Genomic DNA, 24,031 nt, shown 5'->3' with positions numbered 1-24,031 from the left:
TCTCGAATGTACGAGCTCCGAATTGCTTCGAATATTGATCGGAATCCGTGGGCCCTTCAGGGAGTTGTATACGATGCTTCAATATGAGTGCCGGTCGGCGGATCATTAAACTTGGAACGCGACGTTCTCCGTTTATTCCGCGCTGTGGACAAAGTGTCTTCCGATTCTCGTGTACACGGTGTTCCGTAACGCGTAACGAACACACGGAAAAACGCGTGCTTTCTGTTTCATCTTTTTCTTAATTTACTACAGTCAGGCCGTGCATTCTAAGTTTATATTTTGCTAATTTTACCAGACCCGGTTTTAAAATTTAATTTCAAATCCGTTGTTATTTCCTCTAACTTTATGTAAATTCTCACGTTATCCGACTAATCGATTTCCCAAATTTTGTTAATACGAGAATTTTTAATTAAATTCTGAAACCGATAAAGTTAGCGTTGATCGAAGCTACCTAACCAGAGACTCGTTTCGTTCGCTAAATACCGAAAAACATCATTGCTCGCTTTGAATATCGCGTACGTGCCTTTGTTCGCCTCCAAATTTTTCATACGCGCATGAACATCCGCAATCTAGTTACAACTATTCGCATACTCTGGTCATTTGCGATGTCAATACACTTGCAGCAAGTATTTAAACGATCATCGCAGACAGAGGAAAAATTATGATAAAAAACGGTATCAGATACCGTGGAGAAGCTCTTCGTTTATTCTGCTGTCTTTTACGAAACGTTTCCTTCTATTAGGTTGTCCGAAAAGTTTCTTTCGTTTCATCAGGAAATAATAGATGCACAACGTTTTTTCTTTTATATTATTATTTTGTCGAATTTCGTACGATGCATTTTCTTCCGCTGAGATAAACACCGCCACATTTCACAGACTTGCTTTCACGTTTGTACGAAGATGCATTGTTGTAAAAAACACGTTTGCGAAAGAAAGATACTTTCCGGACAACATAATACTTCGCTACGTCTCGCTATCGAAAGGTGTAGAGGAAGAAGAAAGGAAAGATACGATATCCTTCGGATACATAATTCGAAAGCAGTCGACACGTTTTCAGAAGTAAGTACAGTGGAGAAACTCCGTTTATACGAACCTATTAACAAAGGAACAAAGTCGGTTCGCATAACCAGGTCGCCTATTTCTCCCCACCGTCTATGATTGTTCGTTCACATAATAGGAACTCACATCCTCTACATAAGAGGATTCCACGAAACGTTTGTTCTTAAATACATAATAATGTGGCGAACTAGAATCGACTGGGAGTACGAGACCGTGTCGCATAATGCGTGCTCCTACTTCATATACATCTTATTATTGGACGTTCGTATCGAGAAATGGAAAGACGCTCGCCGGTAGTAAGGTCGTTGGAAAAGTTTCTTTCGTTTTATGAGGAAATAATGGATGCACAACATTTTTCGTTTTTTTTAATATTATTTCATATCCACAGTCAAAGAAGAAATATCCAAGTTCAGGGGTTCACCAAAACCCATCAAATACCCAATTACTTGACACGACGAATCAGAACCGCAGACTAAGAAGACAATACCCTTTAGATCGAAGCATTAGAATCAACTAGAATCAAACATACTATAAACTCTTATAATCCAAGTTACAGTACCACGCCAAAATAATTTACTTATAATTCTCAATGAGAATTGATTGTAAATAGTCTACCAAATAAAAAAAAAATATTATTTTATCGAATTACGTATGATCCATTTTGTTCTATCGAGATGAAGATTACAACGTTCGACAGATTAGGTTTCACGTTTGTATAAAGATGCGTCGTTGTAAAAGGCGTGTCTGTAAAAGAAAGACACTTTCCGGACAACCTAAAATAGCAAGAGATCAGCTGAAGTTCGGATAAGCAGCCGATGCTAAATTTCATTCGTATGAACGAAGTTTTATCGTATAGCTATATATTTGATGAAAGAAGCGAAACAACAGGTGAAAGACACGGCGTATCCTTTCGATCTACGACGCACCGTGATTGGGCACCAGTCGACGCATCTTGAGAAGCAAGTTTCCCAAGCAAATAAAGATAGACAGAGCTCTTTCAATTTCGTGAAACAATCGTACGCGATCTCCTTCGAGATATCACCTTCAACGACTCTTCACGATCTGGCTTCCGTGACGTCTAATCGATATTTGTCTGCCTTGTTCCAATATCGTCTCGCTTGCTCAGCGACGATCCCTAACCATCTCCAAATTAATATCAGGAATACCCTGGACCAACTTCGTATTTGGAATTACCTTTGGAGAATATAAAACCACCAACCTCTACCCGTCAAGGAAACGAGAGACCAGAAGAGAAAGACGCGACATGCCCTGGATCGATAATTCGCCACGATTTCCAACCTGTCGACGGATCTTGAGAAGTAACTTTCCCGATAAGATAACCGGACCTTTTTCAATCGACGCAACCCTTCGCCAAACAACTCGACGATCTCGTTCGAGGCGTCGCTTCGAACGACTCTTCTTCGCAATCCGCCTTCCACCGCGTCTAATCGATATTTGTCTCTTTTATTCGCACCGTGTCGCGGTTAATTCTCAGCGACGATCCAAAACGTGCAGCTATGCTCGAGCGCAACTTCAGAGAACAACGAAACCTCGAAACTTGCGCGTTTCTTTTCGTGGAAGAAGCGCAACGAGAAGAGTACGACACAGCATCCCTCGGATCGATAATTCGCCGTGATCCGAGAGGAAACTAGGCATCTCGAAAGCCATCGCCAGGACTAACCATAACAGCGTAGGGTGCACGGTGCAGGCGTATCACGCGGTTGCAGGGAATACGGTGCATCCGGAGGTTGACGCAGGGGAGGAAGAGACCTCGTCGCGAGCTTAATGATGTACCGACTAGCGAGACAAGAGGGGAAGTGAGCGCAGGAAAACGTGGCGGGAAATGAGAGCCTGGCAGCCGTTGATATGCATTATGGAACGCTGTATCGTTATTGTTTCCCATTCGTTGCGCCGCTCCCCCGGCTTTCTCCGCTCCGACCCCGCCGACGTCGTCGGCGTTCTGCCTTCGACGACTCTAAAAGAACTCTTCTCTCGGCGATTGCGTGGCATCGGGTTTAGGCGGATCCGCGGATCCAACAACAGAGACACGTGTGTTTTGCCTGTTTTCAAGGGGGCCGAGGGGGCGGCTGATGGATGCACGGGGGACAGTGGGATGCGTTGGGATCCGGCGTTTCGAGGGATCGCTGCGGATTAGTGGATCAAGAAGCGTAGAACGCAGGCAGACCGAAGTTGGGGTAAATTAGAAATTGGCAAAGAGTAGCGGGGAAGTTGGAAATTGGCCAGGGTGTAGGGAAAATTTGGAAATCATAGGCGTCCGAGTATTAGGCTGTTAGGTTTTGTAAAGAAATGACAGATTCACTGTAAATGATAGACGAATTATGTAGGATCCGTTATGTTCTATTGGAGGAAAAATGAACGTTCGACGAAATGGTATAAAGGAAGAAACGTTGTACATCTGTTATTTCTTTATGAAGCGAAAGAAACTTTTGCGACAACCTAATACATTGGGAACTATCGATGGACGATGGTTTGGGTAGGTTTGCGTAAGTCTGTAGGAGTTTGGTAAAATTCAAATTTGTAGTTTCACAGGAATTTGAGCGAATGGGCTGCTGGTTCTTACTAGCCACATTCCTTGATCGAAGTAAATCCGAAATCGAGTTTGACCAAGTATCGGATCGTTGCGACGCAGCAGGAGATTTCGGTTGTTTTTACGAGATTTTACAGTTCTACATGATCCGAAGAGACCCGTGAACACTAAGAAGTAACCTTCAGAAAATCAATTTCACCCATCTATCTTCTATCTACGTGTAGCATAAAATAAAAATCCCCGCTAAGCGTCCGTATGTTCGGGCTAATCTCGAGAACCACCGGAAGAATTCCGATGCGTCCCTCGTGTAACAGCGTCTTAGCATGTTGGACGTTGTCGAGACTTCGCCGCTTGGACAATCGATGCCGTTTCACATTCACAAAATCAATTCACAAAATCAATTCACAAAATCGTCGGTCCTATTATTAAAAAAGATCGTGTAGGATGTCGGGCGAAAGCATCGCTATAATTTTACCGTAATACGCGGTGATCGCTACGAATTCCTTTATTCTCAATTTCCTAATTCAGCTCGATATCGTGAAAAAAGAACGAGACGATATTCGAACACGTAGCTCGTGCGATATGCCATAGCACGAGGAGCACGAAGCCGAGAGAAGTCGTTTCATCGTTGCATTCTGCGAAGCGTATCATTACGCCGCGCCGGCGACCTGGAGATCGTTTATTCGTACGGCAAGAGACTCGGGCTAACTTATGCGCAATTTTATACGATCCATGCCCCGACGGCAGTCATTTCGCGTCGGGGAGACGGCCACGCGACGACGAGTTCGTTCGAACGCCATTGAATAGAGAAGTTTTCGCATTGTTCGCCTGCTTTCCCGGTAACCCGCCACGGCATTGCCTGCCTCCAACGAGGACGTAACCGAGAAACGAATTTCCTCCGCACGGTTTCGCAAGGACTCTGCGCACTCACCACGTCATCTTACTTTCAAATCCGATGCCTCAAGTTTGCACAAAGGGCAAAGTGGTTTGACAATTTTCTCTAATTTGTTGGTTTCGAAGCTCTTGTAGCTGTATCTTTTTTGGCGTTTTTCTTTGGTAATTTAGTAACTTGCTTTGGATTAAATTTCAGTTTGGTTTAATTCACGGTGGCTACGAACACTCGCCGATTCATCATTTAGTTACGTTCTTCATCAAACTCTGCCTTTTGACCAGTTAGCTGTTGCTCTTTGAGGAACGTGTACTTAAAATGTGTCGTAGGAAGTAAGCGTTGGCGAGTATACTCGTTAGAGACACAAAGTACGTGCGGTTGTTATAGCACAGAGTTAAGTAGCAAAGTAGTGACTGTTTTATTCTTTGATTTTATTAAGACTCGTCGTAAGGCAAGATATTGCCATTTCTTCGAGTATACTCGTGAAAAATAGCTAATTGGCTGATTTTTTGGAACCGACACTGTCATTAAGATCTCTGTGCAAACGTATCTTATTTGTTTCTACGTGTATCAGGTCTGTAAGTATGAAACCGAAATTTGCCTATAAATGATCCTAGCTGATAATGTAGTTATCACTAAACTGCGTCATTGATGCCAAAAGTCTTTGTTGACATCTCACGAACATTTTCGAGTCAGAACAATACAAGTTTCATACAACAGCATAGTTTGTAATAGCGTCGAACATGTCAAATTTTGTGCCTGGAAACTACGATTTGCGGACAGCATTGATTTTCTGTTACCATTTGAAGAAAACTGCTGCAGAATCGCATCGAATGCTTGTCGAAGCTTACGGTGAGCATGCTCTTGGTAAATCACACTGCTCTGAGTGGTTTAAAAAATTCAGAAGTGGCAATTTTGACGCGAGGAACGAAGAACGTGGAAGACCACCGAAAAAGACCACCGAGCTGTTAAAACCTGGCGAAACCGTTAATACCGAGCACTACCGACAACAAATGATCGATTTGAATCAAGCTTTGCGTGAAAAACGACCAGAATATCAAAAAAGGCAACACAAAGTAATTTTGCTTCGTGATAATGCACCATCGCATACAGCAAAACCGGTCAAGGAAACGATCGAAGCGTTCAGTTGGGGAATACTTTCGCACGCGGCTTACTCACTAGACTTGGTTCCGTCCGATTACTATTTATTCGCATCGATGGGACACGCACTTTCTGACCAGCACTTCACTTCTGACGAAAATGTACGAAAATGGCTCGATGACTGGTTTGCCTCGAAAGAGCGACAGTTTCTTTGGCGTGGCATCCACCAATTGCCAGACAGGTGTGAAAAATGTATAGCTAGCGATGGGCAATACTTCGAATAAAATATTTTTAATCATTTTCATACAATAAACGTGTATTTTCTATACAAAAATTCCGGCTTCATATTTACATACCTGGTATACCTGTATCAGGTAACCACCTGTCGTTCTAAACGTACGTATTCTCACTGATGGATTCATCCAGGTATATAAATGAATAAATAAATAAATAAATAAATAAGTAGAAATGATATTTCACGAGTCCACTGTCGCAAGCTATTTTATTTATTTCAACGGGAAACGTTATTAAATATCAAAGACTTTGTTTAATTTCTCACGCGTCGAGTTTGCTAAATACGCATTTAACTGGAGGTTGGATTTTGTCCATGACGGCGTATTCAACCAACCCTCGTTTTATCGAAAAACACTTCTGGTATGCGAAAAACTCGACGCGTTCAACGGTGGAAATTTCATGGAGGAGGCCCGGAGCCCTCGTTATTTGACAAATTTTCGTGTACACGTTCGCTCGACCGACGACGATTAAATAAAATATCATCGACGCGACAGTTTCGTTCGAAGCTTCTGATAATTTTGACGTACGAACTACGCGATCATCGGTTTTCCCGTATGAAACGCGATATTTCAAAAATATCGAATTCTCGCATGTGAAATAAAACGAACCGACAACTTGCACGATCCCTGTTTGAATAAATAGAATTTAACGCGAGAAAATCGACTGCTCTATTTATCCGAAAGTTGCCATTATCCGAGCGCGTTCGTCTCTTTGTCGGTTCGATTACGACAGATTCTACTGCGCTAACACTAACAGCGTGATAACGCGTTATCAATCGTAAGAACTTTAACGTAAACCCTATCGGTTCGTTAAGCTATTCGTCGACGCGTGATCGTCACCTGTTTGTCGCATTGTCACCTTCTTCGTTCCTCCGACGGTTCATCGAACTTGCCCAACTAACGAAGTTGGAACGAATTGGAGTGGAGGAACGGAAACTGATACGAGAAGGTGGAAAGTTTATGTAAGTAGCTAGAGGACGGTGAACCCAAGATCCGGAATGGCGGAGAATCAGATTGCGAGATGACGAACTTGGAAAATGAGAGAAGCAGGGGAATTGGAACGCGATTCTCACCGATCGATTCCCATGAACGATTATCGGCGAATATTGGAATCGTGAAACGAAAATATATCGGATACGTGAAAATCGATAAAAAAAAATTATATACTAGCGAATTTGCGACATCATTTTCCGAGACTTTTGCTCGCGGAAGAACTCGATCGTTCTATTTCGGGCGTGAATGATTCGTTGCGCGACTCTCGGAGGAATAAAAGTGCCGAGGAAAACTACGAACGAACGCGCTACTAGTATCTAGTCACCAAACTCACCAAAAACATATGATCTCGCCTCTGAAAATATCGAGCAACTTGATCGCGAAGAGAACGATCCTTCTTCTCGGGGTGAGTGTTCCGTTGCGTGACTTTCGAAGCGATAAACATTTCTCAAAAACCTACGAATGGGTACGCGTGAATACACCGCAACGTAGTCTCGAAACCTACCGGGCAAATCTGACTATCGTCTATTCTTCAAACTTGTCAGAAAAATGTGACTATCGTCTTTTGTCCAAACTTGTCAAAGAAATCTGACTATTGTCTATTCTCCAAACTTGTCAGAGATATCTATCACCTATTCTCCAAACCTGTCAGAGATATCTGACTATCGTCTATTCTCCAAACTTGTCAGAGATATCTATCACCTATTCTCCAAACTTGTTAGAAAAATCTGAGTATTGTCTATTCCCCAAACTTGTCAGAGATATCTCACTATCGTCTATTCTCCAAACTTGTCAGAGATATCTGACTATCACCTATTCTCCATACTTGTCAGAGATATCTGATTATCGTCTATTCTCCAAACTTGTCAGAGATATCTATCACCTATTCTCCAAACTTGTTAGAAAAATTTGAGTATTGTCTATTCCCCAAACTTGTCAGAGATAACTGACTATCGCATATTCTCCAAACTTGTCAGAGATATCTGACTATCGCCTATTCTCCAAACTTGTCAGAGATATCTATCACCTATTCTCCAAACTTGTTAGAAAAATTTGACTATCATCTATTTTCCAAATTTATCAGAGAAACTTATCACCTATTCTCGAAACTTGTCAGAAAAATCTGACTGCCGTCTATTCTCCGAGCAAAGCAGAAAAAGCTGACTCAGTGTTTCATAATTTCGGAGAAGAGAACTCGATCGCGAGAAGAGCGACGGTGCTTTCGGTAGTGAGCGATTCGTGGCAGAGGCGTCGGGACGGCGCGTCTGGTCGTACGTTTCGCGGGCGTCGAGTAATTATCTCGATCTTAATCCTGAGAGAGCAGACGGGGTCGCAATTTCCACGCATTCCTCGGCCGTTACATTAAACGGCTTCCGGGTTCTGAATGCCAGCGGCGAGGCCATCCCCTTTCACTGGTGAAAAATTTCTATTTATCCCTGCAGACTGAGAAAACACGCGAAAAGCCGAGAAAGCCCAACCACGAGAAAAAAGAAACTCCATCGAAATCCAGCTGAGCTCGATATATATACCAGCGACTATTCAACCCATGAAACAGACAGCAGAGGAGACGAAAAGGACCCTGTTTACGGCGTTTATCATTTATTCAAGAGGCACCGGCGGCATACCATACGCATTGTTCGTCTTCTTTCAGAGAAATCGATGCTGGCTAAAGAACCGAATGTAAGGATTATTGACACAGATAGGGTGGCTCGCTTTATGTCGCTGCGTTTGCAAATTATCGCAAGGTATTTGAACGTGTCTGAATAGAAATGAAAGATGCAGACCTCGAATCGTTTTGTCATAATGGCGAAATACGCGTTAGACGAGAATTGGTCTTTTCGCAAGACCAGTCGACGACCAACTCCGCTCTTTTCGCGCGATTTCAAATCGATCGGCAAGCGGTAAAAACGTATTATCGAAGCTACCACTCCGATTCTTTATCGCAAGGAAGAATCGAGCTTCTGCAATGCTAAGCCGACTGGCTTCAATTTTTGCGAATGCTTCGGTCGTCACGGGATTCGGCAATTATCCGAAGGTATCAGACGCGTTCAAACGAAAACGGAAGATACAGACCCGAGTGTTTATTGCATCCGGAGACAAGTCTACGAACGTCATCGATAGATACGAGTTCGTTCGCCGTGGAATCGCGATGCTACGAATTCCGATCTTCGCTGTAACAGCCAGGTATTTCGCAAGCGTCATGCACCAACATACGACTTCGTTCGCGAACATTCGCGAAGTAAATGACCGTGTATCCAATGTATTCTACGTAAATCACCGACGAGAATCGCCAAGTAACTCGCTAATAATTCTTCGCGAAAACAAAGAAGAAAAAAAAGACACGAATGATAACAAAAAGAGAAAAAGGAAGGGGGATGAAAGAACGACTCACGAGTACCTTGCTCGCCCATAACCGTATAAATTCCCAATAAACTTGCTGCGAGTTGTTCCAAGAAGTCCGTATCATATTATATTTACCGCAGGCTAAACAAGATTTACAACAGGCCGCTCGCAATATCAAGGACTCTATAAAATCCTACGAGAGATATCGCTACCGTTTCGTGAACACCGTTCGCGCTTTTGCTAAATGTATACCGAGGCTCTTGTAGATCTTGGAAAGGCGGGCGAGGGTGGCGCGAGTCGGAGGCCACTTTATTCAGCCAAAGTTTCCTCCGATACGGTAAATCGGGTTTCTGAGGTGTAGGCGCGAACCCGTAAGGTAGCCTGAATTATTTCAACGCGTGCTTGATTTAAGAGCAACGGGAGCGGTCTGCGAAGTTTAGATTAAGGGCATAAATGAAATCTGAGGCGAGAGGGCGCGACCGCGAGCCTTCGTTTATTCTCTCTTCGTTAATTTGTTGTTCCCAAGTCCGTAACCATTCCGCTTTATCATCGTTAAATTTCCTAAACGAGGAAATACAGCGGCGAATCGTCGCGGACAAGACCGATGGGCCAGGCCGAGAGGAGATCCCACGGAACAAGCGTCTTTCGTATTTCCACCACCGATCTTCGTCAGCATTAACGTTGCCGACGACGCGAACAGCGTTTAAGGGAAATTCGTAAGTGTACGAACGTGGATACGCTCGGAGAAACCGATGGCGAAGCGGAGGGACGATCGGAAGGGAAACAACGAAACGAATAGAAAAGGAGACTGGAGGAAACGCACGAAACTAGAGCTCTTGCTAGGGACGTAGCAGGATATGGAACACCGTGAATAATGGAAAATACGGAACAAGTTAAAGCGAGCGAGGATAGCACGTGGGAGAGGACGGAAGAAGGAAAGGTACGAGAGATTAAGGGAGGGAAATGTAGGAGGGGAAAAGTACATGAATTTTAAAATCTCGCTAAAGGCAATAAGAAGGATAGATCAACCGAGACTAACTGGCAAAAGAAAGCATTCTGCTACAAAGAAAGAGGATACAGGCGAAGAATAAGAATAAGAATTGTACGAACGAATAAGAGCAGCGAATAAGAATTTGAAGGGAAAAGAAGCAGCGGAAGAGACACTGACGGTGGAGATTGAAGGCGAAGCGAGAGCACTGATTCACCGCGTACAATTGCGCGTCGTCTTTTCGCTCTTTCTTCCACTTAGATTCGACTGATTTTAAGAAAGTTCAAGAAATCGAAGTATCCATATCATTAACATAAATTGTAATATGCTTAATGGATCGACAACTTACAAAAGTATACAGTTAGAGGTGAAAAACTCGAGTAAATCTTTCTTCAAATCGACAAAATTATTCGCTATTATCTAACAATAAAAAAAAGGGACGACAACCGGCTTAAATATCAAGTAACCAAAACAACAACGCGTTAACACGCGTTCAAGCAACAGAATCTCGCGATTTGTACGCTCTGACGAAGCGAAATCCAGCGTATTGAAGAACGCGCTCTCGACGTCTGACTTATCGCAGGCCATTCTACTGCGGCGGACAATAACTCGAGAAATTTCTTTCCTTTCCTCTTGTCGTTCTCCGTTCAATGAGCGCCAGGTGGATTTTTACAAAAGTATCCTTTTTACCGGCAAGACGTTCGCTGCGTAACGACCACACGGCTCAACCGAGAGAAAAATGTTTTCCGCGCCGTATCGTCAGCGTTGGTGCGCACAGGCGCGAAACTATCGCAACCGGTGGCGCGTGTTCTCGTTTCAATTCCCGCTTCGATACGAATGCGAAATAATTACGGCGCCTTTCTTCGTATTTCGCCGATTCGACGTCTTCGTCGCGAACATCCTACCATTTCCTTTCTCTTTCACGACCGATCGTTATACATTCCCTTGGAAAATTAAGCGAGCAGGAGGAGGAGGAAGTGAAACGCGCAGAAACATCAACGTCACGTGCCGTGATTGGTCCCGTGAATATCGGGTTAACCAGGTGAGGGTTTACGGCTGAATAAGGGCTGTATACCTGCAGAGTGAAACACGCAAAGCTGGCAAGCTGTTTTCCTTTTTTGGAACCTTCTTTGATATTGTCTTGCGTTTTCCTCTTTAAACTAAACGGGACAAGCGAGCTAATTACACTTTTATGAATATCGTTCATGGATAGATGCGATGGATTTTGACAGCAGAATCTTCCAAATCTTTCTTTGGTACTGTATTAATTTCGTGTTACCTTGCTATGGTTACATAGTAGAAGTTGAGTGGGCAATTTAAGGTACAATACCAACTTGTTGTATAATGGCATACGTTATTGTAGTATCGTGGACAAATGGCCTAAAAAATATCGGGTTAACCATAAACAATATTGCGAGGAGACCTAAGTGCCGTTAGGTCAAAAGGGCTCGACAGTTTTTACCGGGTGGTCGTCACATGAAGAATCGAGTGGGATAGTCGTGAGTTGAGAGGAATGAGAGAAGTCGAGTTCAGTAGTTGGGAGTTGACAGTCGAATGGCGAGGAGTCGAGTTGTGAGTAGTCGAGAGTTGAATTGCCGAGTTGTTATGAGTTGTAAACTATCAGTTGTGAGTTGTGAGTTGTGAATTATCTAGTTGTCTTAGTTACTGTATTTAGTTCACGTTAAATAACCATCGTTTCCTGTTTAATCCATTGTAAATAGATCTATCGATCGATAAGCCTATCATATAGGATAGAAATCACTGGAAACCCTAATTTCTAATATTTCTAAATAAATAAAAAAAGTCCTATATTATTGTACCTAATTTAACGAAATGCCATCGAGCAACGTATATGTATGCGAGTACGTATATGGTAGACGTAAGAAAGCGTTATCGCTTGCTAGTAAAAACATACTTACTACATATAAAATACATAAAAGAATATACAGTAGGTAGATCGTACGTTGTACGAAGCTTTCCCGAGGTGTCGTGAAAAAGTGCCGTAACTATTGTAAAGTAGGACAACAGAAGCACGTCGTGTAACATCGCTCTTAAAGATACCTATAGGGCGTACATAAAACGTAATAGTTCACTCCAACGCTAACTTCAACGTAGAACAACACTGCTCTGTCAACTGTTGAAAAAAGAAAGTACCTTCGTAAGTGATAATATCGGTAGATGAACGTAAAGTAAAATAATTGCACAGCGTGTAATTTAGAAAATTGACGCATCCGAACTTTGATTGATTCATCGCTAAAAACTTATTACCTTTACGCAGGAGAATTTCTAGTTGATTAAAATTAATATATATTTGACGGATTAATTAATCATCAATTATATTTGCATCGTATTCATTTATACACTCCATCACCTAATCTCACGAGACATTTCTAAAACTAAATTCCGCGGTTAACTAACTGGTTAAATAAAACGAACGATAATAATAACGTTTCGATGGACGCACGAGCGACGGAGACCTTGAAACACCATAAAAGATACACTCGCCGCCTTTTCATCCGACATAAACGAAACAGGTTACTGTTTACCAAAGCTTGGCACTCGGTGCTGCCTACGTGCGCAACTATAAATACTTGAAATTTTCCAGGAAGTTGCCGCTGCTGCTTTGCTCTAGATTTACTGTCCGCTTTCCATTACTTTCCTTTATCCCGCGATGCGCCGCTCGTTCCACGAGGGATTTGTAGACCTTTTGTCAAGATCTTCGCCATTAAATGGACAAATGGCCCCACCTCTCTGGCCGCCTCTTTCTAATCAATACGTATTTTATACGATTCACTTCCGGCGTTCCGATCTCCCAAATATTTATTGCTATTCGAACGAATTCGATACCTTTCACCGTTTTTTCGGGGTTAAAAAGTATGTTTCGGACCCAGGCGTTTCTCTCGCCCCGACACGGCACTCTGGGAACTCGTTCACGATCCAACCGATATCACTGAACTGAAATTTTACAAATTTTATCAATTTTACGAACTACAGGTGATCCGCGTAACTTTGTTAAAGAAATGATAATAACAATTTAGTTTTAAAACGATAAGTGTTCTTAGAATCAAGTTTCCAAGATGTAGCTTAAAACCGACGAGTTTCCAAGTGCGCCACTTTTCCGCTAAATCGACGATTTTTCTTTCCACTCTACCGCAATGAAACTCCGTTTTGAACTGCGAGAGAAATTTTTGTATCGGTCGGGCGTCTTGCAGGAGAAACATGATGCATCGGAATGTATAGGACGATCAGATAATTAATAAATAATTAACAGAGTAACACAATTAACGAGTAACTCGTGTTACGATCGTTGCGTGTACAGCACGAAAGAGGTTCTATGCTATTCCAGTATCGTTACTGCAAATCGATCATACTCGCGTACTAAAAATTATCGACGAGTTACTCTCCGATAAAATTACGTGGAAATCGGTGTGTTCAACGTGGAGGCTCGGGTTTGCACTGAAAATGGTACGTGGATCACGCGCGAGCGCAATTAAACACGGCAAACAAATCGTGGAAGTCAGCGAATATTTGTCTCGAAAACGATCTCAGTTCGTTAAATCAGGCGAAAACTGCTGCTTCACATGGATTTTCAATTAACATGCACATGCGAGAAGCGCACATAGAGCGCAAAGAAGCTTAAAAGATTAAGCTTACGGTATAATACACGACGCAATTAATTTGCATACCTCACCCATACCCTTTCTATCGTACGAACTATTTCATCCGCGTACGTATAGGTACAGCGACGTGCAAAAGTTTAGGATAGATTTTTCCCTCGATGTTGGAACGCAAGCTGAAAGATGTGTCCGGCTAAAAACGTCTGCACACCGCTCTGTATCAATTCGAATGAATGTTCATCGATTAAACCTGGAAATATCGAACGACTATGAAAGTTGATAAACTTACGTCATATGGACGAAGATAGAAACGTGGAGTAGCTGCAAGGTCAAAGTCGCAGCGCAGTGTTTCCACTAAAAATGGAAATTTATTTCCAGCTGCTACGGATACGAAAACGTGAAACATTCTCGAAGCAAAGACGAGGAGAAAACACGTTGCCGATAATCGATAGAGCAACGCCATTGGGGAAAAGACGTGGAAAATCCTTGACCGTCGATGTTTACAGTATTTCCACGGTGACCGTTTACAGGAAGCTATTTTGCAACGCGATGTCGTCCTATTGCACATTGTGATCCACTTCTCGCCAGTGATCTTGCTTATCGTAAAAGAAAATAGTGGATTATTCTATTTATTAACAAACTTGGCCATAGTCAGCGATATTTTTAAATTAACGCAAGTATTGATTGTATGAAAATTTATGGTATATAAAACTACGAAATTGTATACATGGTGAACAAAATAACTTGCCAATGCTACCGAATTCCTTCTGCGTGTTTTAATATCGTAACGTAATTAAAGTGTCAGATAATTTTTATTAGAAATCTTGTTTCATCTAGCTTAATTGACAATTATTATTTGAATCACTACCAGAATTCAGAAAATAAGAATGCGAAATATATGCTCGAATAAGTAGCAACTATTGCAGTATCGTATGGAAGCAAAGACCTAATAGTAGTTGCGCCAGTCGGTTCGTGAAACTGGCGTTTCCAAGTGCAAATTTACACGCAAAAAAAAAAAATACAATCAGTACTCGTTTGTCCGCGAATCGTCCACATTTGTCCAAACAAAATTTTCATTTCTCCGCCTCTAAAAAAAAAAAAAAAAAAGAGCGTTATCGTCAAATGACAATATTTATCATCAGCACCCGCATGAACACTTTTCATTGATTCGTAAACGGGATATGATTGTCCACGATATATGCACACTTGTCCGACAGCAATTTTCGTTCGTCGAGTTTTCAAAAGAAAAAGTCATCACCGAATGAAAATTCCAAAAAATGGTACATCTGCGCCTGGTGAACATTTTTATTGATTTTGAAGCCGAACAAGATTGGATGGGCAAGCGCGGACAGCCATATGTTATATTAGAAATCAATGAAAAAGTTTCCGGCTTTTTTATTAAATTTACTGATAGCTATTTCTGAAAAATCGTGCAACGAACATTCTCGTCGAACAAGCCGTGAACAAGCCATGAAAAATGTTCATGGGGTCGGCTATGACGCTGATCTTTCAATTTTCCGTTGTCCCTTCACCGAGGGGTCGATCGACCTAAAATTTTCATTAAACAAACACGGAGAAATCGCGATAAAACGAATACCGTCGATCTTTTCTGCAAATTCGCGCTTGCGTGTGTTCAATTTTACAGCGTCTGCGAAGCTGAACACGCGCGAGTGTTAACTTGTCAGAAAAACAACCAACCAACCAAAAAGGAAAGAAAAGAAAAAAATAAACATTGAAACACAATACTTTGGCACGGTAGCTCCATCGAGAAGATTCTCGTCCATCGTCGAATGGTTGAAAGGGTAAGAAAAAAGGACGATGCTCGTCACGCGACGCGCCAAGAAAATAATCGCTGTGTACCGGCGTAACCGACAGGATAATTGCACGTACGTAAACGTATGCGAAAGGTATTTCACCGTGCGGGATTTCTGGTTGAGAGGGCAGACCTCCTCTCCGTTGGGTCCGCCACGAAAAACCATAAAATTAGAGGTCGAAAATTGCGGTGCACCGCAACGACGAAAGATCCGCTCTGCTGCTACCATTTAACCACCTCTTATATAGAAGTATCTAGGGATATTGGCGAACGACGAAAAGCACTACGGTCGTTGGCGCCGTGTTTAGCAGCGGGCTGCGAGTACTTGCCAATCGTTTCGCAATTTTCTTCGATGGAGAACCGAATGTGGATTCCCTATGAACAAAATCTAAGGATTATTCAATTTATTTTTACGATGTTCTGCAAAGTATCGTTCTTTGCTTTATATAAGTTAAACGTATAGGGTTGGAAATGGATAATGAACAATTGGATAATATGAGCAAATGGATGAAAAAAAGGATCTTGGAAAATTATCTTTTTGAAAGGGTGATAGGCATATCTGAATTAAACGAAGTAATTAAAATTTCAAGTTGATACGTACGAGGTAGAATTTTATAATACACGTAGCAAAACGTCCGAGAGATGGAAATTTTTAATTCGTAAAAATATCCACCAGTTTGATTCTCAAACAGATTTAACTCGATTAAAAGGCTTCTTGTTTGACAAAGATTTTAATCTAATTAAAGAATTACAGTTCCGTACCATGGGATTCGATTAATACCACTGATAATCTCCGTGTTACGACGTGATATTTCTTAATATCTTCCTAGAGATCGATTCCTCTATTTATCTCATTTCCCTTCGAGACGTTTACTACACACGTTTCGAGATCGAAGCTAGTCTTACGAAAAACGACTGAACTCGTGCAGTTAAATGCAGTTAAATGCAGTTAAATCTGACAACTAGAGAACTAACTTACCGTCAAATACGAAATTACGTTGCATTCTGAGAACAACTGACTTTAGATTCATCATTGATTACTCTTCACGAACATTGTACATAAACTCTTTGGAGCTTTCAACCGCTGCTTCTTAATATTCTGCACAAGTTATCATTACTCCTAGAAGATTACAACTCCCAAATACAATTTCCGGCATTTAATATAAACTTGGAGAGCTGGCGGACGCCGAGTAGAAGAAATTAAACAGGAGATTCCACGAACGTGAGGGAAGCTTGTAACGAAGTTGAAACGAAGTCGAAACTTTCGACGATCGAGAGCGAGAGTCTTTTATACGATTCACCATTGACTCGCGATCGTTCCGTTTCGAGAGACAAGTCGTGGATTCTCGTGTTTCCCAGGTGTATATGCATACCTGAGCGTGAATGTCGCGGACCGAACCCGGCGACGTCGCTGGGTATCGCGTTTCGACGTAACGTAAGAAGCGTGAAAACGAAACCGGACGTTACACTTGCGGAGTAGAAACCATTGTTGTATGACATAACCACAGACCGGGTATATCGTCGGGTAAAAGTATTGGGACACTTGCAATTTTCTCTGAAATGTTGAACAATTTGTATAATAGCTTGTATAATAATAAAATATTTTCATATATATATATTTATATTATTTATATAGAAATATATAAATAAAATAGTTATTATAGAGTATTTGATAGAAAAGATTGTTTAATTTAAAAGAAACATTACCTTTTATCGTGCTCTACCTCCTTAAAAATAATATTTTTATGAATAAAAAAAGAGAACATAACTAGAAACAAATCGAAGTTTTATGTTAAAAGTTCGTAATATAAGCTATCGATAACGCACGAACAGTCAAATATACGATCAAAGGAAGGGACGAGCGAGACTATTTCGAAAATGTGTTTATCTTTATCGCAAAGGTTAAATAAACGCGCAGTAATGAAATGAAGTTAGTAGAGAGATACATGTAAATGCTTACAAACTCGCAACGATACGCAGTTAATAGCTTACCGACGTGCTTTAAGCGTCCGAGGTTACGTCCTAATACCACAACTTTCGACAGTAGAATAACATTCCACATGGCATAGGTATACCATGCGACTCGGTTGGCAGCAGGTGGTACAAGCTTGCTCAAAATATTTTCCTGTACATTTGCGCGTGCAAGTTTAATTCGATGCGACGAACAAAAACAGACTAATGTAGCTTCGAGAAACTACTTGATTCTACTATAACTACGTATAAACAAACGGATAGTAATTAAAGGAAACTGATATGAGCATACAAATACTTACGAAATAGCTGAACGTCGTATCGGTTGTTAATCGCCCGTGACATCATACGGTATTGTTATTCTTTCGATGTTATCCACGCGTCAGCCAACAATCTGCACGGAAGATTAACGATTGAAAATGATTAAAATCAATAATGTTAAAATGATTAAAATCCTGTATTAAAAGTTGCCAACAAAAGCTATCTATAACCGAGCGATATACAGTACAACTAACGGAAGAATTGTAAACTAACCTCCAAGAACTGTTTAACTTTGTTATACTTAATAAACTCGATTAACTATGTTTAATAAACGATTAGATAAAAGTGTACTAACGAATCAATGCTAATAATAGCGTATAAATACTTACGAAATAGCAATGGAAGTACGTAACACACGGTAATAGGCACAGCGAAGCGCATCGAGCAAGGTTACACATCCAAACACGACGATTTTCGATAGAACAATGGCACCCCATGTCGCAGATACGTTTAGTAAAGTGGTGGGGAGGTGACACGAGCTGGCACGCGACATTTGCGCGCGCTAATTTAATCTGTTCAAATAAAGTGGAATATTTTGTAATCATACGTTGTACAAATACAGTCTTATAATTAGTTTACATATCGTTATTAATTATAACACAGAATTCGTTAAACAGTAAACAGTAAGAAATTCTTAATTCTTAACTAGTATTATATTTAATCTTTAGATAATTTTATAATATCACAGATGACTTTTATCTTCGAAATACAGATAGAACGGGAATGACTTTAACCGAATATTTCATATCGTTCCTATGACAATTCTAATTTCTCTAATACACCTTTACCCCGTAATCGACGATAACTGTAGAATGAGAAAAAGCGAAAGCCACGAAGAACTCAATTCCACGTACGTATTTCGCGACTCTGTTATCTCGAAAACCCTTATTTTTCTATCTTATCTACCGCGCGAGTTTCATCGCGTAGAGTAAAAGAGAATAAAACAGAGGTACAAAGCGCGTAGTGTACTGAATCGTAACAATCGTTCCAACTTCCCGACGACCGCGCGGGGAAATTAAATCAAGCCTCGCGACGAACCTGATAAATTTCGTTGGTCCAGCGAGGAGGGTATTTTTCTCCGACCCCCTGCTGGCGATCGACAGGCCCATTCAATACGTCGAATGCCGAGGCTCGCTCGCTGGAGGTTCTTATCTCGTCGCGGTCCCATGGATACGGCTTGAACGGCACGTGATGTTATGGGGAAAATTGTGATCCTCGTCTGGAGGCACCGAAGGGTCCGGTAGATTCTCGTTATGGAAACCTCGGAAACCTGGCGGCACCATTCTACGGATATACACGGGGGAGGTGGGATGCATATGTACGGGTGCGAGCAGTTCGCATTGATCGCCTCTGGCATCGGTTTCTTCGATTACGCTGAAACGTTCCGAGAAAAAGTATATCCTGTATCGTTAAACCGCTACGTTCGCCGGCAATGGCGAAGCTTTTTCGCAGAAATTGGAATTGGGTTGAACGCACGACTGGTTAAACTTTCTTGTCCTCTTTCTTTTCAGATTTTAATCGCACGTCTATTAGTCGGATATTGGCAACAATCATCCTACGATCTTTGGCAGCAGGATTTTTTGGTAGGCACATTTTAGTCAGTAGTTTCATTCCTTCTAGGTATCCGAAAGCTCGATAGAGGGAATCTGTCGCGACAAACCGCAATTGGGTTGAATGCGAAAACGATTTCTTCTTCTTCTTATCTGTTTTTTAACGTCGATGTCCGCTCCCTGTCCGAAAGACAAAAAGTATGTAATTAGCATCGAACGCTTGGAAAGATAAATTTCTTGCTTGCGTAAGTTCATTTACCGTATCGAAGTACCAACGTGAACGATCGTGGATTCCAAGATAAATTCTATAAAATAATCTTCTACCTTTCGATTCGTCGTATTGATCGGCACATTCTTCGAGCGTCTAATACCTCTGTCTATGATCTTGGTAATTAATAAACTCTGCTAGCGTGCGTAAATATCGTTACAACCATACACGCTTCGCAATTACGTCAAATGAACGAACAACATGGAAATTTGAATCCTCTAAATAGGATGGAAATTTTCAATAGCCAGGAATCGTACAATCTAGATGATATTCAACGTATCGATTTCTCAGTTAAATTAGGACAACCCTGACGATTTGGAGATACGAATAAGGGGTTGTAAGTAAGAAGCAGCATGGCCGAGGAACAGGTACCGTTTGATTGAGCGTATCGGGTCGGCTAGGTGGGTAACGATAACGGTTACCGTTATGGTCTATTCAATGGTTCTCCCCAACCAAGTGTTACACTGTTACAGTATTCCACGTGGTTCCTTCGTCGGGGATCGTTATTGCACCAGCAGGAATTTCCCTCTTGGCGTATAGTTACACGTGTTACGATTCACGAGGGCCTGAGTCTCATGGGTGGTACCAACTCTTCGCTGGCATTTTCCAACTTAGTATACAGCGCGCGAAAATTCTTATTTACGAGCTTCGATGCGACTCCAATCGCGTTCCGACGTTCCACGATTTTTACGCCTTCCCTCGCTCTGCTTTTTACAACGCCGGATCTCATTTGCGGGAAATCATTGCAAGTAAAAATGTACACGACGAATGCAACGAGATCTGTAAAAATATTACGTAAAGGACCGGAATATTTGTCAGATGAAACGAACGTCTGTCTTTGGTTGCTCAGTTTACTACCGAGCTGGAATTTTTACCCATTTGCGTTAGATTGTCTCAAGAGTTTCTTTCGTTTTCTAAGGGAACAATAGATACACGACATTTTTTGTTTCACATTGTTTTACCGAATCGTGTACTATTTTGTTTTATTAAGATAAAGAGCGCAACATTTGACGGATTAGGTTTCACGTTCGTAAAAGAAAGACGCTTTCCGGACAACCTAATGGCAACATAATATTCTACGTTGTCGCGTTATCGCGTTACTAAGGAAATATTAGAAAAAATGATTAAAACAGGCTAACAAGATTTCTCTCAACCCAGCGCCAACTACAACTAACGCCAGAAACCGTTTCACAGGAAGTAACACGGGTGTAATGGAATTCTAGCGGTTTTATTACAAATTCAACATCGTTCAAAAATCAAGAAAAAAGAACATCGTATTTTCACGATGCAACGAGGATCGTCGTTAACGAGCAGAGATTTTTCTCTGTTTCACAGAGGGAAACGGCGCGGGCATACGGTGGTAGAGACGATGAAAGGGGTTTGGAAAGTTGTACGAATTAAAGAAATGAAGCGGTGCTGGCTGACGTTGGCCAAAGAGAATGCAATTATGAACTTTATTTTATGCCTTCGTGGTCGGTGTGCTACGCTACGCAATTAACCCTTTGCGTTCGCCTGATAACCGGACTGAAAGTTTACCGTCGACGCGGATATTTCATACAGAAAACTTTCCGTTGCGGAATTACGTATTATTAGCAAATGCAAAAAGCTCCTCGCGATCCACGCTTTGTTACAGAAATCACTGCATTGATTGCGTTCTTCGTCGAGTCCACGTCGCCGACGCGACGCGCGCAAGAACCATCCTTTTTCGACGTTTCACCTGGACACAGTTGTCCCATACAAAGTGTACAAATGACTCGCAAACTTTTCTTCTGTCCATTCTACGAAAAAAAAGTCAATCATCAAACGTTCTACCTGTCTTATCAATGGAATATTAGCGCGTGTTCTATTTATCAACGTTCATTTACCAGAAATCCTATCTTGTTATGCCTCTTGAACTTTCCTCTTGTCCAGTGTACTGAAAAAAGGTCAACTGTTATTTTGCCAATCTTATCAATGATATTAACACTTTGACTGCCACGTTGGTCATATATGACCGGCCACGGTTTCTCTCGCGACGCCACGGTGTCTTTAACTTTTTGTAATTGCAAAAATTGTAGGGAAATTGACAGTTTGGGCATTGTGAATATAACCGATAAATAGAAGATACTTTGAAACAAAAAGTGCCCCATTGAACAATTAAACATTTTTGTTAGAACATCGATAAAAAAAAAATGAGAACGAATCTTGCGTCTAACGGTGCATGTGTTTGCATCCATATCTTTGAGGGGTAATCTACGAATATTATTATAAACACAGCTTAGAAAATAATCGTAAATGCTGCTTTGTAATCGTATAATTGAAGTTAGAAGTGTGCACATACCTTACTATTATATACAGAATGAGCAAATACCGTTTACTAATATCTTCTACACGTTTCAACGATATATTCTGGACGGTTTGCTTACGACGAAACAACGAAAGCGAATGGTTTGTTGAAATAAACGGAGCCTTGTTATAATACGTCGCTATCAACTGTTACCAAGGCACAATGGTGGTCACGGGTGACCACCAATAGGATAAACGGTCCATCGGGGAAGAACGTTGTCTTACATCGTCGATTTATTGTTATTTTGCCACTATATGCTTCGAATAATAAAAATACTCCCGTGGTGTCCTGAGCGAAACACGTGAGTTTGGCGTGGCAGTCAAAGTGTTGAAACAAGCTACCGAAGACAGACTAATCGTAGCGAAAGAGAAATGGAAGCAACCGCGAGTCCGAGGCAAAAATGGCCCAATTACATTTTTGCGTATGAAATGTGAGACAAGGCACGATAATCGAGAATCTATCTTCTACAATTGGCTATTGCGATCTCCGCTTTGACCGCAGCTTCGTTCTATTTCATCGACTACTTTTACGGGTGTTAGTTCAATAGTTAGTAATACGCTTAGTGTTTCTAATTTTTACAAAGTGATTTGCCTGTCGTTGGTCCTTTGTGCAGTCCAGTTCGTGTTTTTGGTGTGGCAGTCAAAGTGTTAATGCGTGTCTAACCATGTCTAGTGTTTAAGAATCACGGCCGAACAAAGAAAAACGGACAGGAATCCGATCCCTCGAAAGCAGACTGGATATTTTGTTCGCAGGGGACGAACGTCCCTTATAGAGTCGGTCATATCCCCGGCAGCAGCGCGCGACGATCTTGGTTCAAGGAGGCTACCGAACAGGATATTGCTGACGTGTTCCTCGACTTTAAAGTCCAACGTCCGCGGTCGATAGCTGCCGCATTGTCGGAGACGCCGGAAGAATGGTGGATAAGGGCGCGGAACGCTATAGGGCTTCAATCGGCCACGCAACTGTTAACCTTTTAGATGCAGCGTGTTCTCACTGCAAAGAAAGATGCATTCACTTTGGCTGAACGTAGAAGCGATAGTATAGAAAAAAAACATGATTTCTGGTTAGTAGACATTAACAGATGGTTGAATATATATTCGTGTCATTGATGAAATTGATAAAATATTGATTTATCTGTTCTTTTTTTACTAGAGTGGATGAGAAGAAAGTTTGGAGGACAATGAGTATAAAGAAGCATGATTTCTGCTTACTAAACGTTAACAGATAGTTGAATTATACACATTAATATCGTTATTGATGAGACTGATAAATTAATAATTCATTTTTCTTTTTTTTAATAGAGTGGACAAAGGGAGAGTTTGAAATGCAAGTAGCGTAAAATTCGTTATTACACAAAGGCAACAGCGTACGTACGCTTCGTTCACTGATGAGGAAAGGAGATTACAATTACGTACACACCAGACTGCGAAGACCCACTAAATATTACAATGAGCAGACAGCGGATTTTTATGCATTTACACATTTTTACGAACGCAACTACGGGAAAGGGAGCTAAACAAAAATTTGTTTCGTCTACCAAATATTATAACACATACTCTGTGTTACGTCGGACGACACTCTACCTAGTCCAGGCCACACACCGCGGGCAAGTGGGAACCAGATATCCGCTCATCCTTACTGCGTACACTTAATAGTCTTAAGGACCCATCGTATATCTGAGGAATTTGCTAGCTAAGGTCCTTCAGACCGAACAAATATCGTTTTTCTAAATCGTACAGAGACTCGAGACCGTTAAAATTATTATTTATTCGTTAAGAATGTTCTAGCACGAAAACGACTACAACTAACTTCTTTTCCAATTTAGAATTTCAATTATTTAGAAATATCGAATGATCTGAATTCTAATGATCTCTTTTTCTCTTTTCCTCGCGCCACCCGTTCGATCAAGCAGGTAGTAACTCCATAACTTTGAACCACCCCGTACACGTGCT

The 24,031-nt window shown here is 41.5% G+C and overlaps 1 protein-coding gene across 7 annotated transcripts in view; it reads right to left on the bottom strand.

Moving 5' to 3' along the window:
• Positions 1-24,031, bottom strand: part of LOC138184918 (uncharacterized) — a 104,803-nt gene that overhangs the window by 46,390 nt on the left and 34,382 nt on the right. For 4 of the 7 annotated variants that reach the window (XR_011174447.1, XR_011174449.1, XR_011174444.1 and 1 more), the window contains exons 2-4: positions 18,974-19,665; positions 18,265-18,447; positions 17,917-18,008 (exon numbers count right to left, since the gene is read on the bottom strand). Coding sequence is in view for 1 of the 7 variants with exons in the window: in XM_069123382.1 (XP_068979483.1) it covers positions 14,904-14,917; positions 17,017-17,198; positions 17,351-17,367; positions 17,604-17,705 (315 nt within the window). In the remaining 6 variants the exon portion in view is untranslated. Of the gene's footprint in view, positions 1-11,026; positions 13,169-14,640; positions 14,918-17,016; positions 17,199-17,350; positions 17,368-17,603; positions 17,769-17,916; positions 18,009-18,264; positions 18,448-18,973; positions 19,666-24,031 lie in introns of those variants that run through there. The other 3 variants (XM_069123382.1, XR_011174446.1, XR_011174448.1) reach the window with 3 other exon arrangements.

Source organism: Bombus flavifrons, chromosome 11 (assembly GCF_040668555.2).
Source record: "Bombus flavifrons isolate JBK064 chromosome 11, iyBomFlav1_principal, whole genome shotgun sequence".
NCBI lineage: Eukaryota > Metazoa > Arthropoda > Insecta > Hymenoptera > Apidae > Bombus > Bombus flavifrons.
Note: the sequence above shows the minus strand (reverse complement) of the source record. Positions and strands in the feature narration are given on the sequence as shown.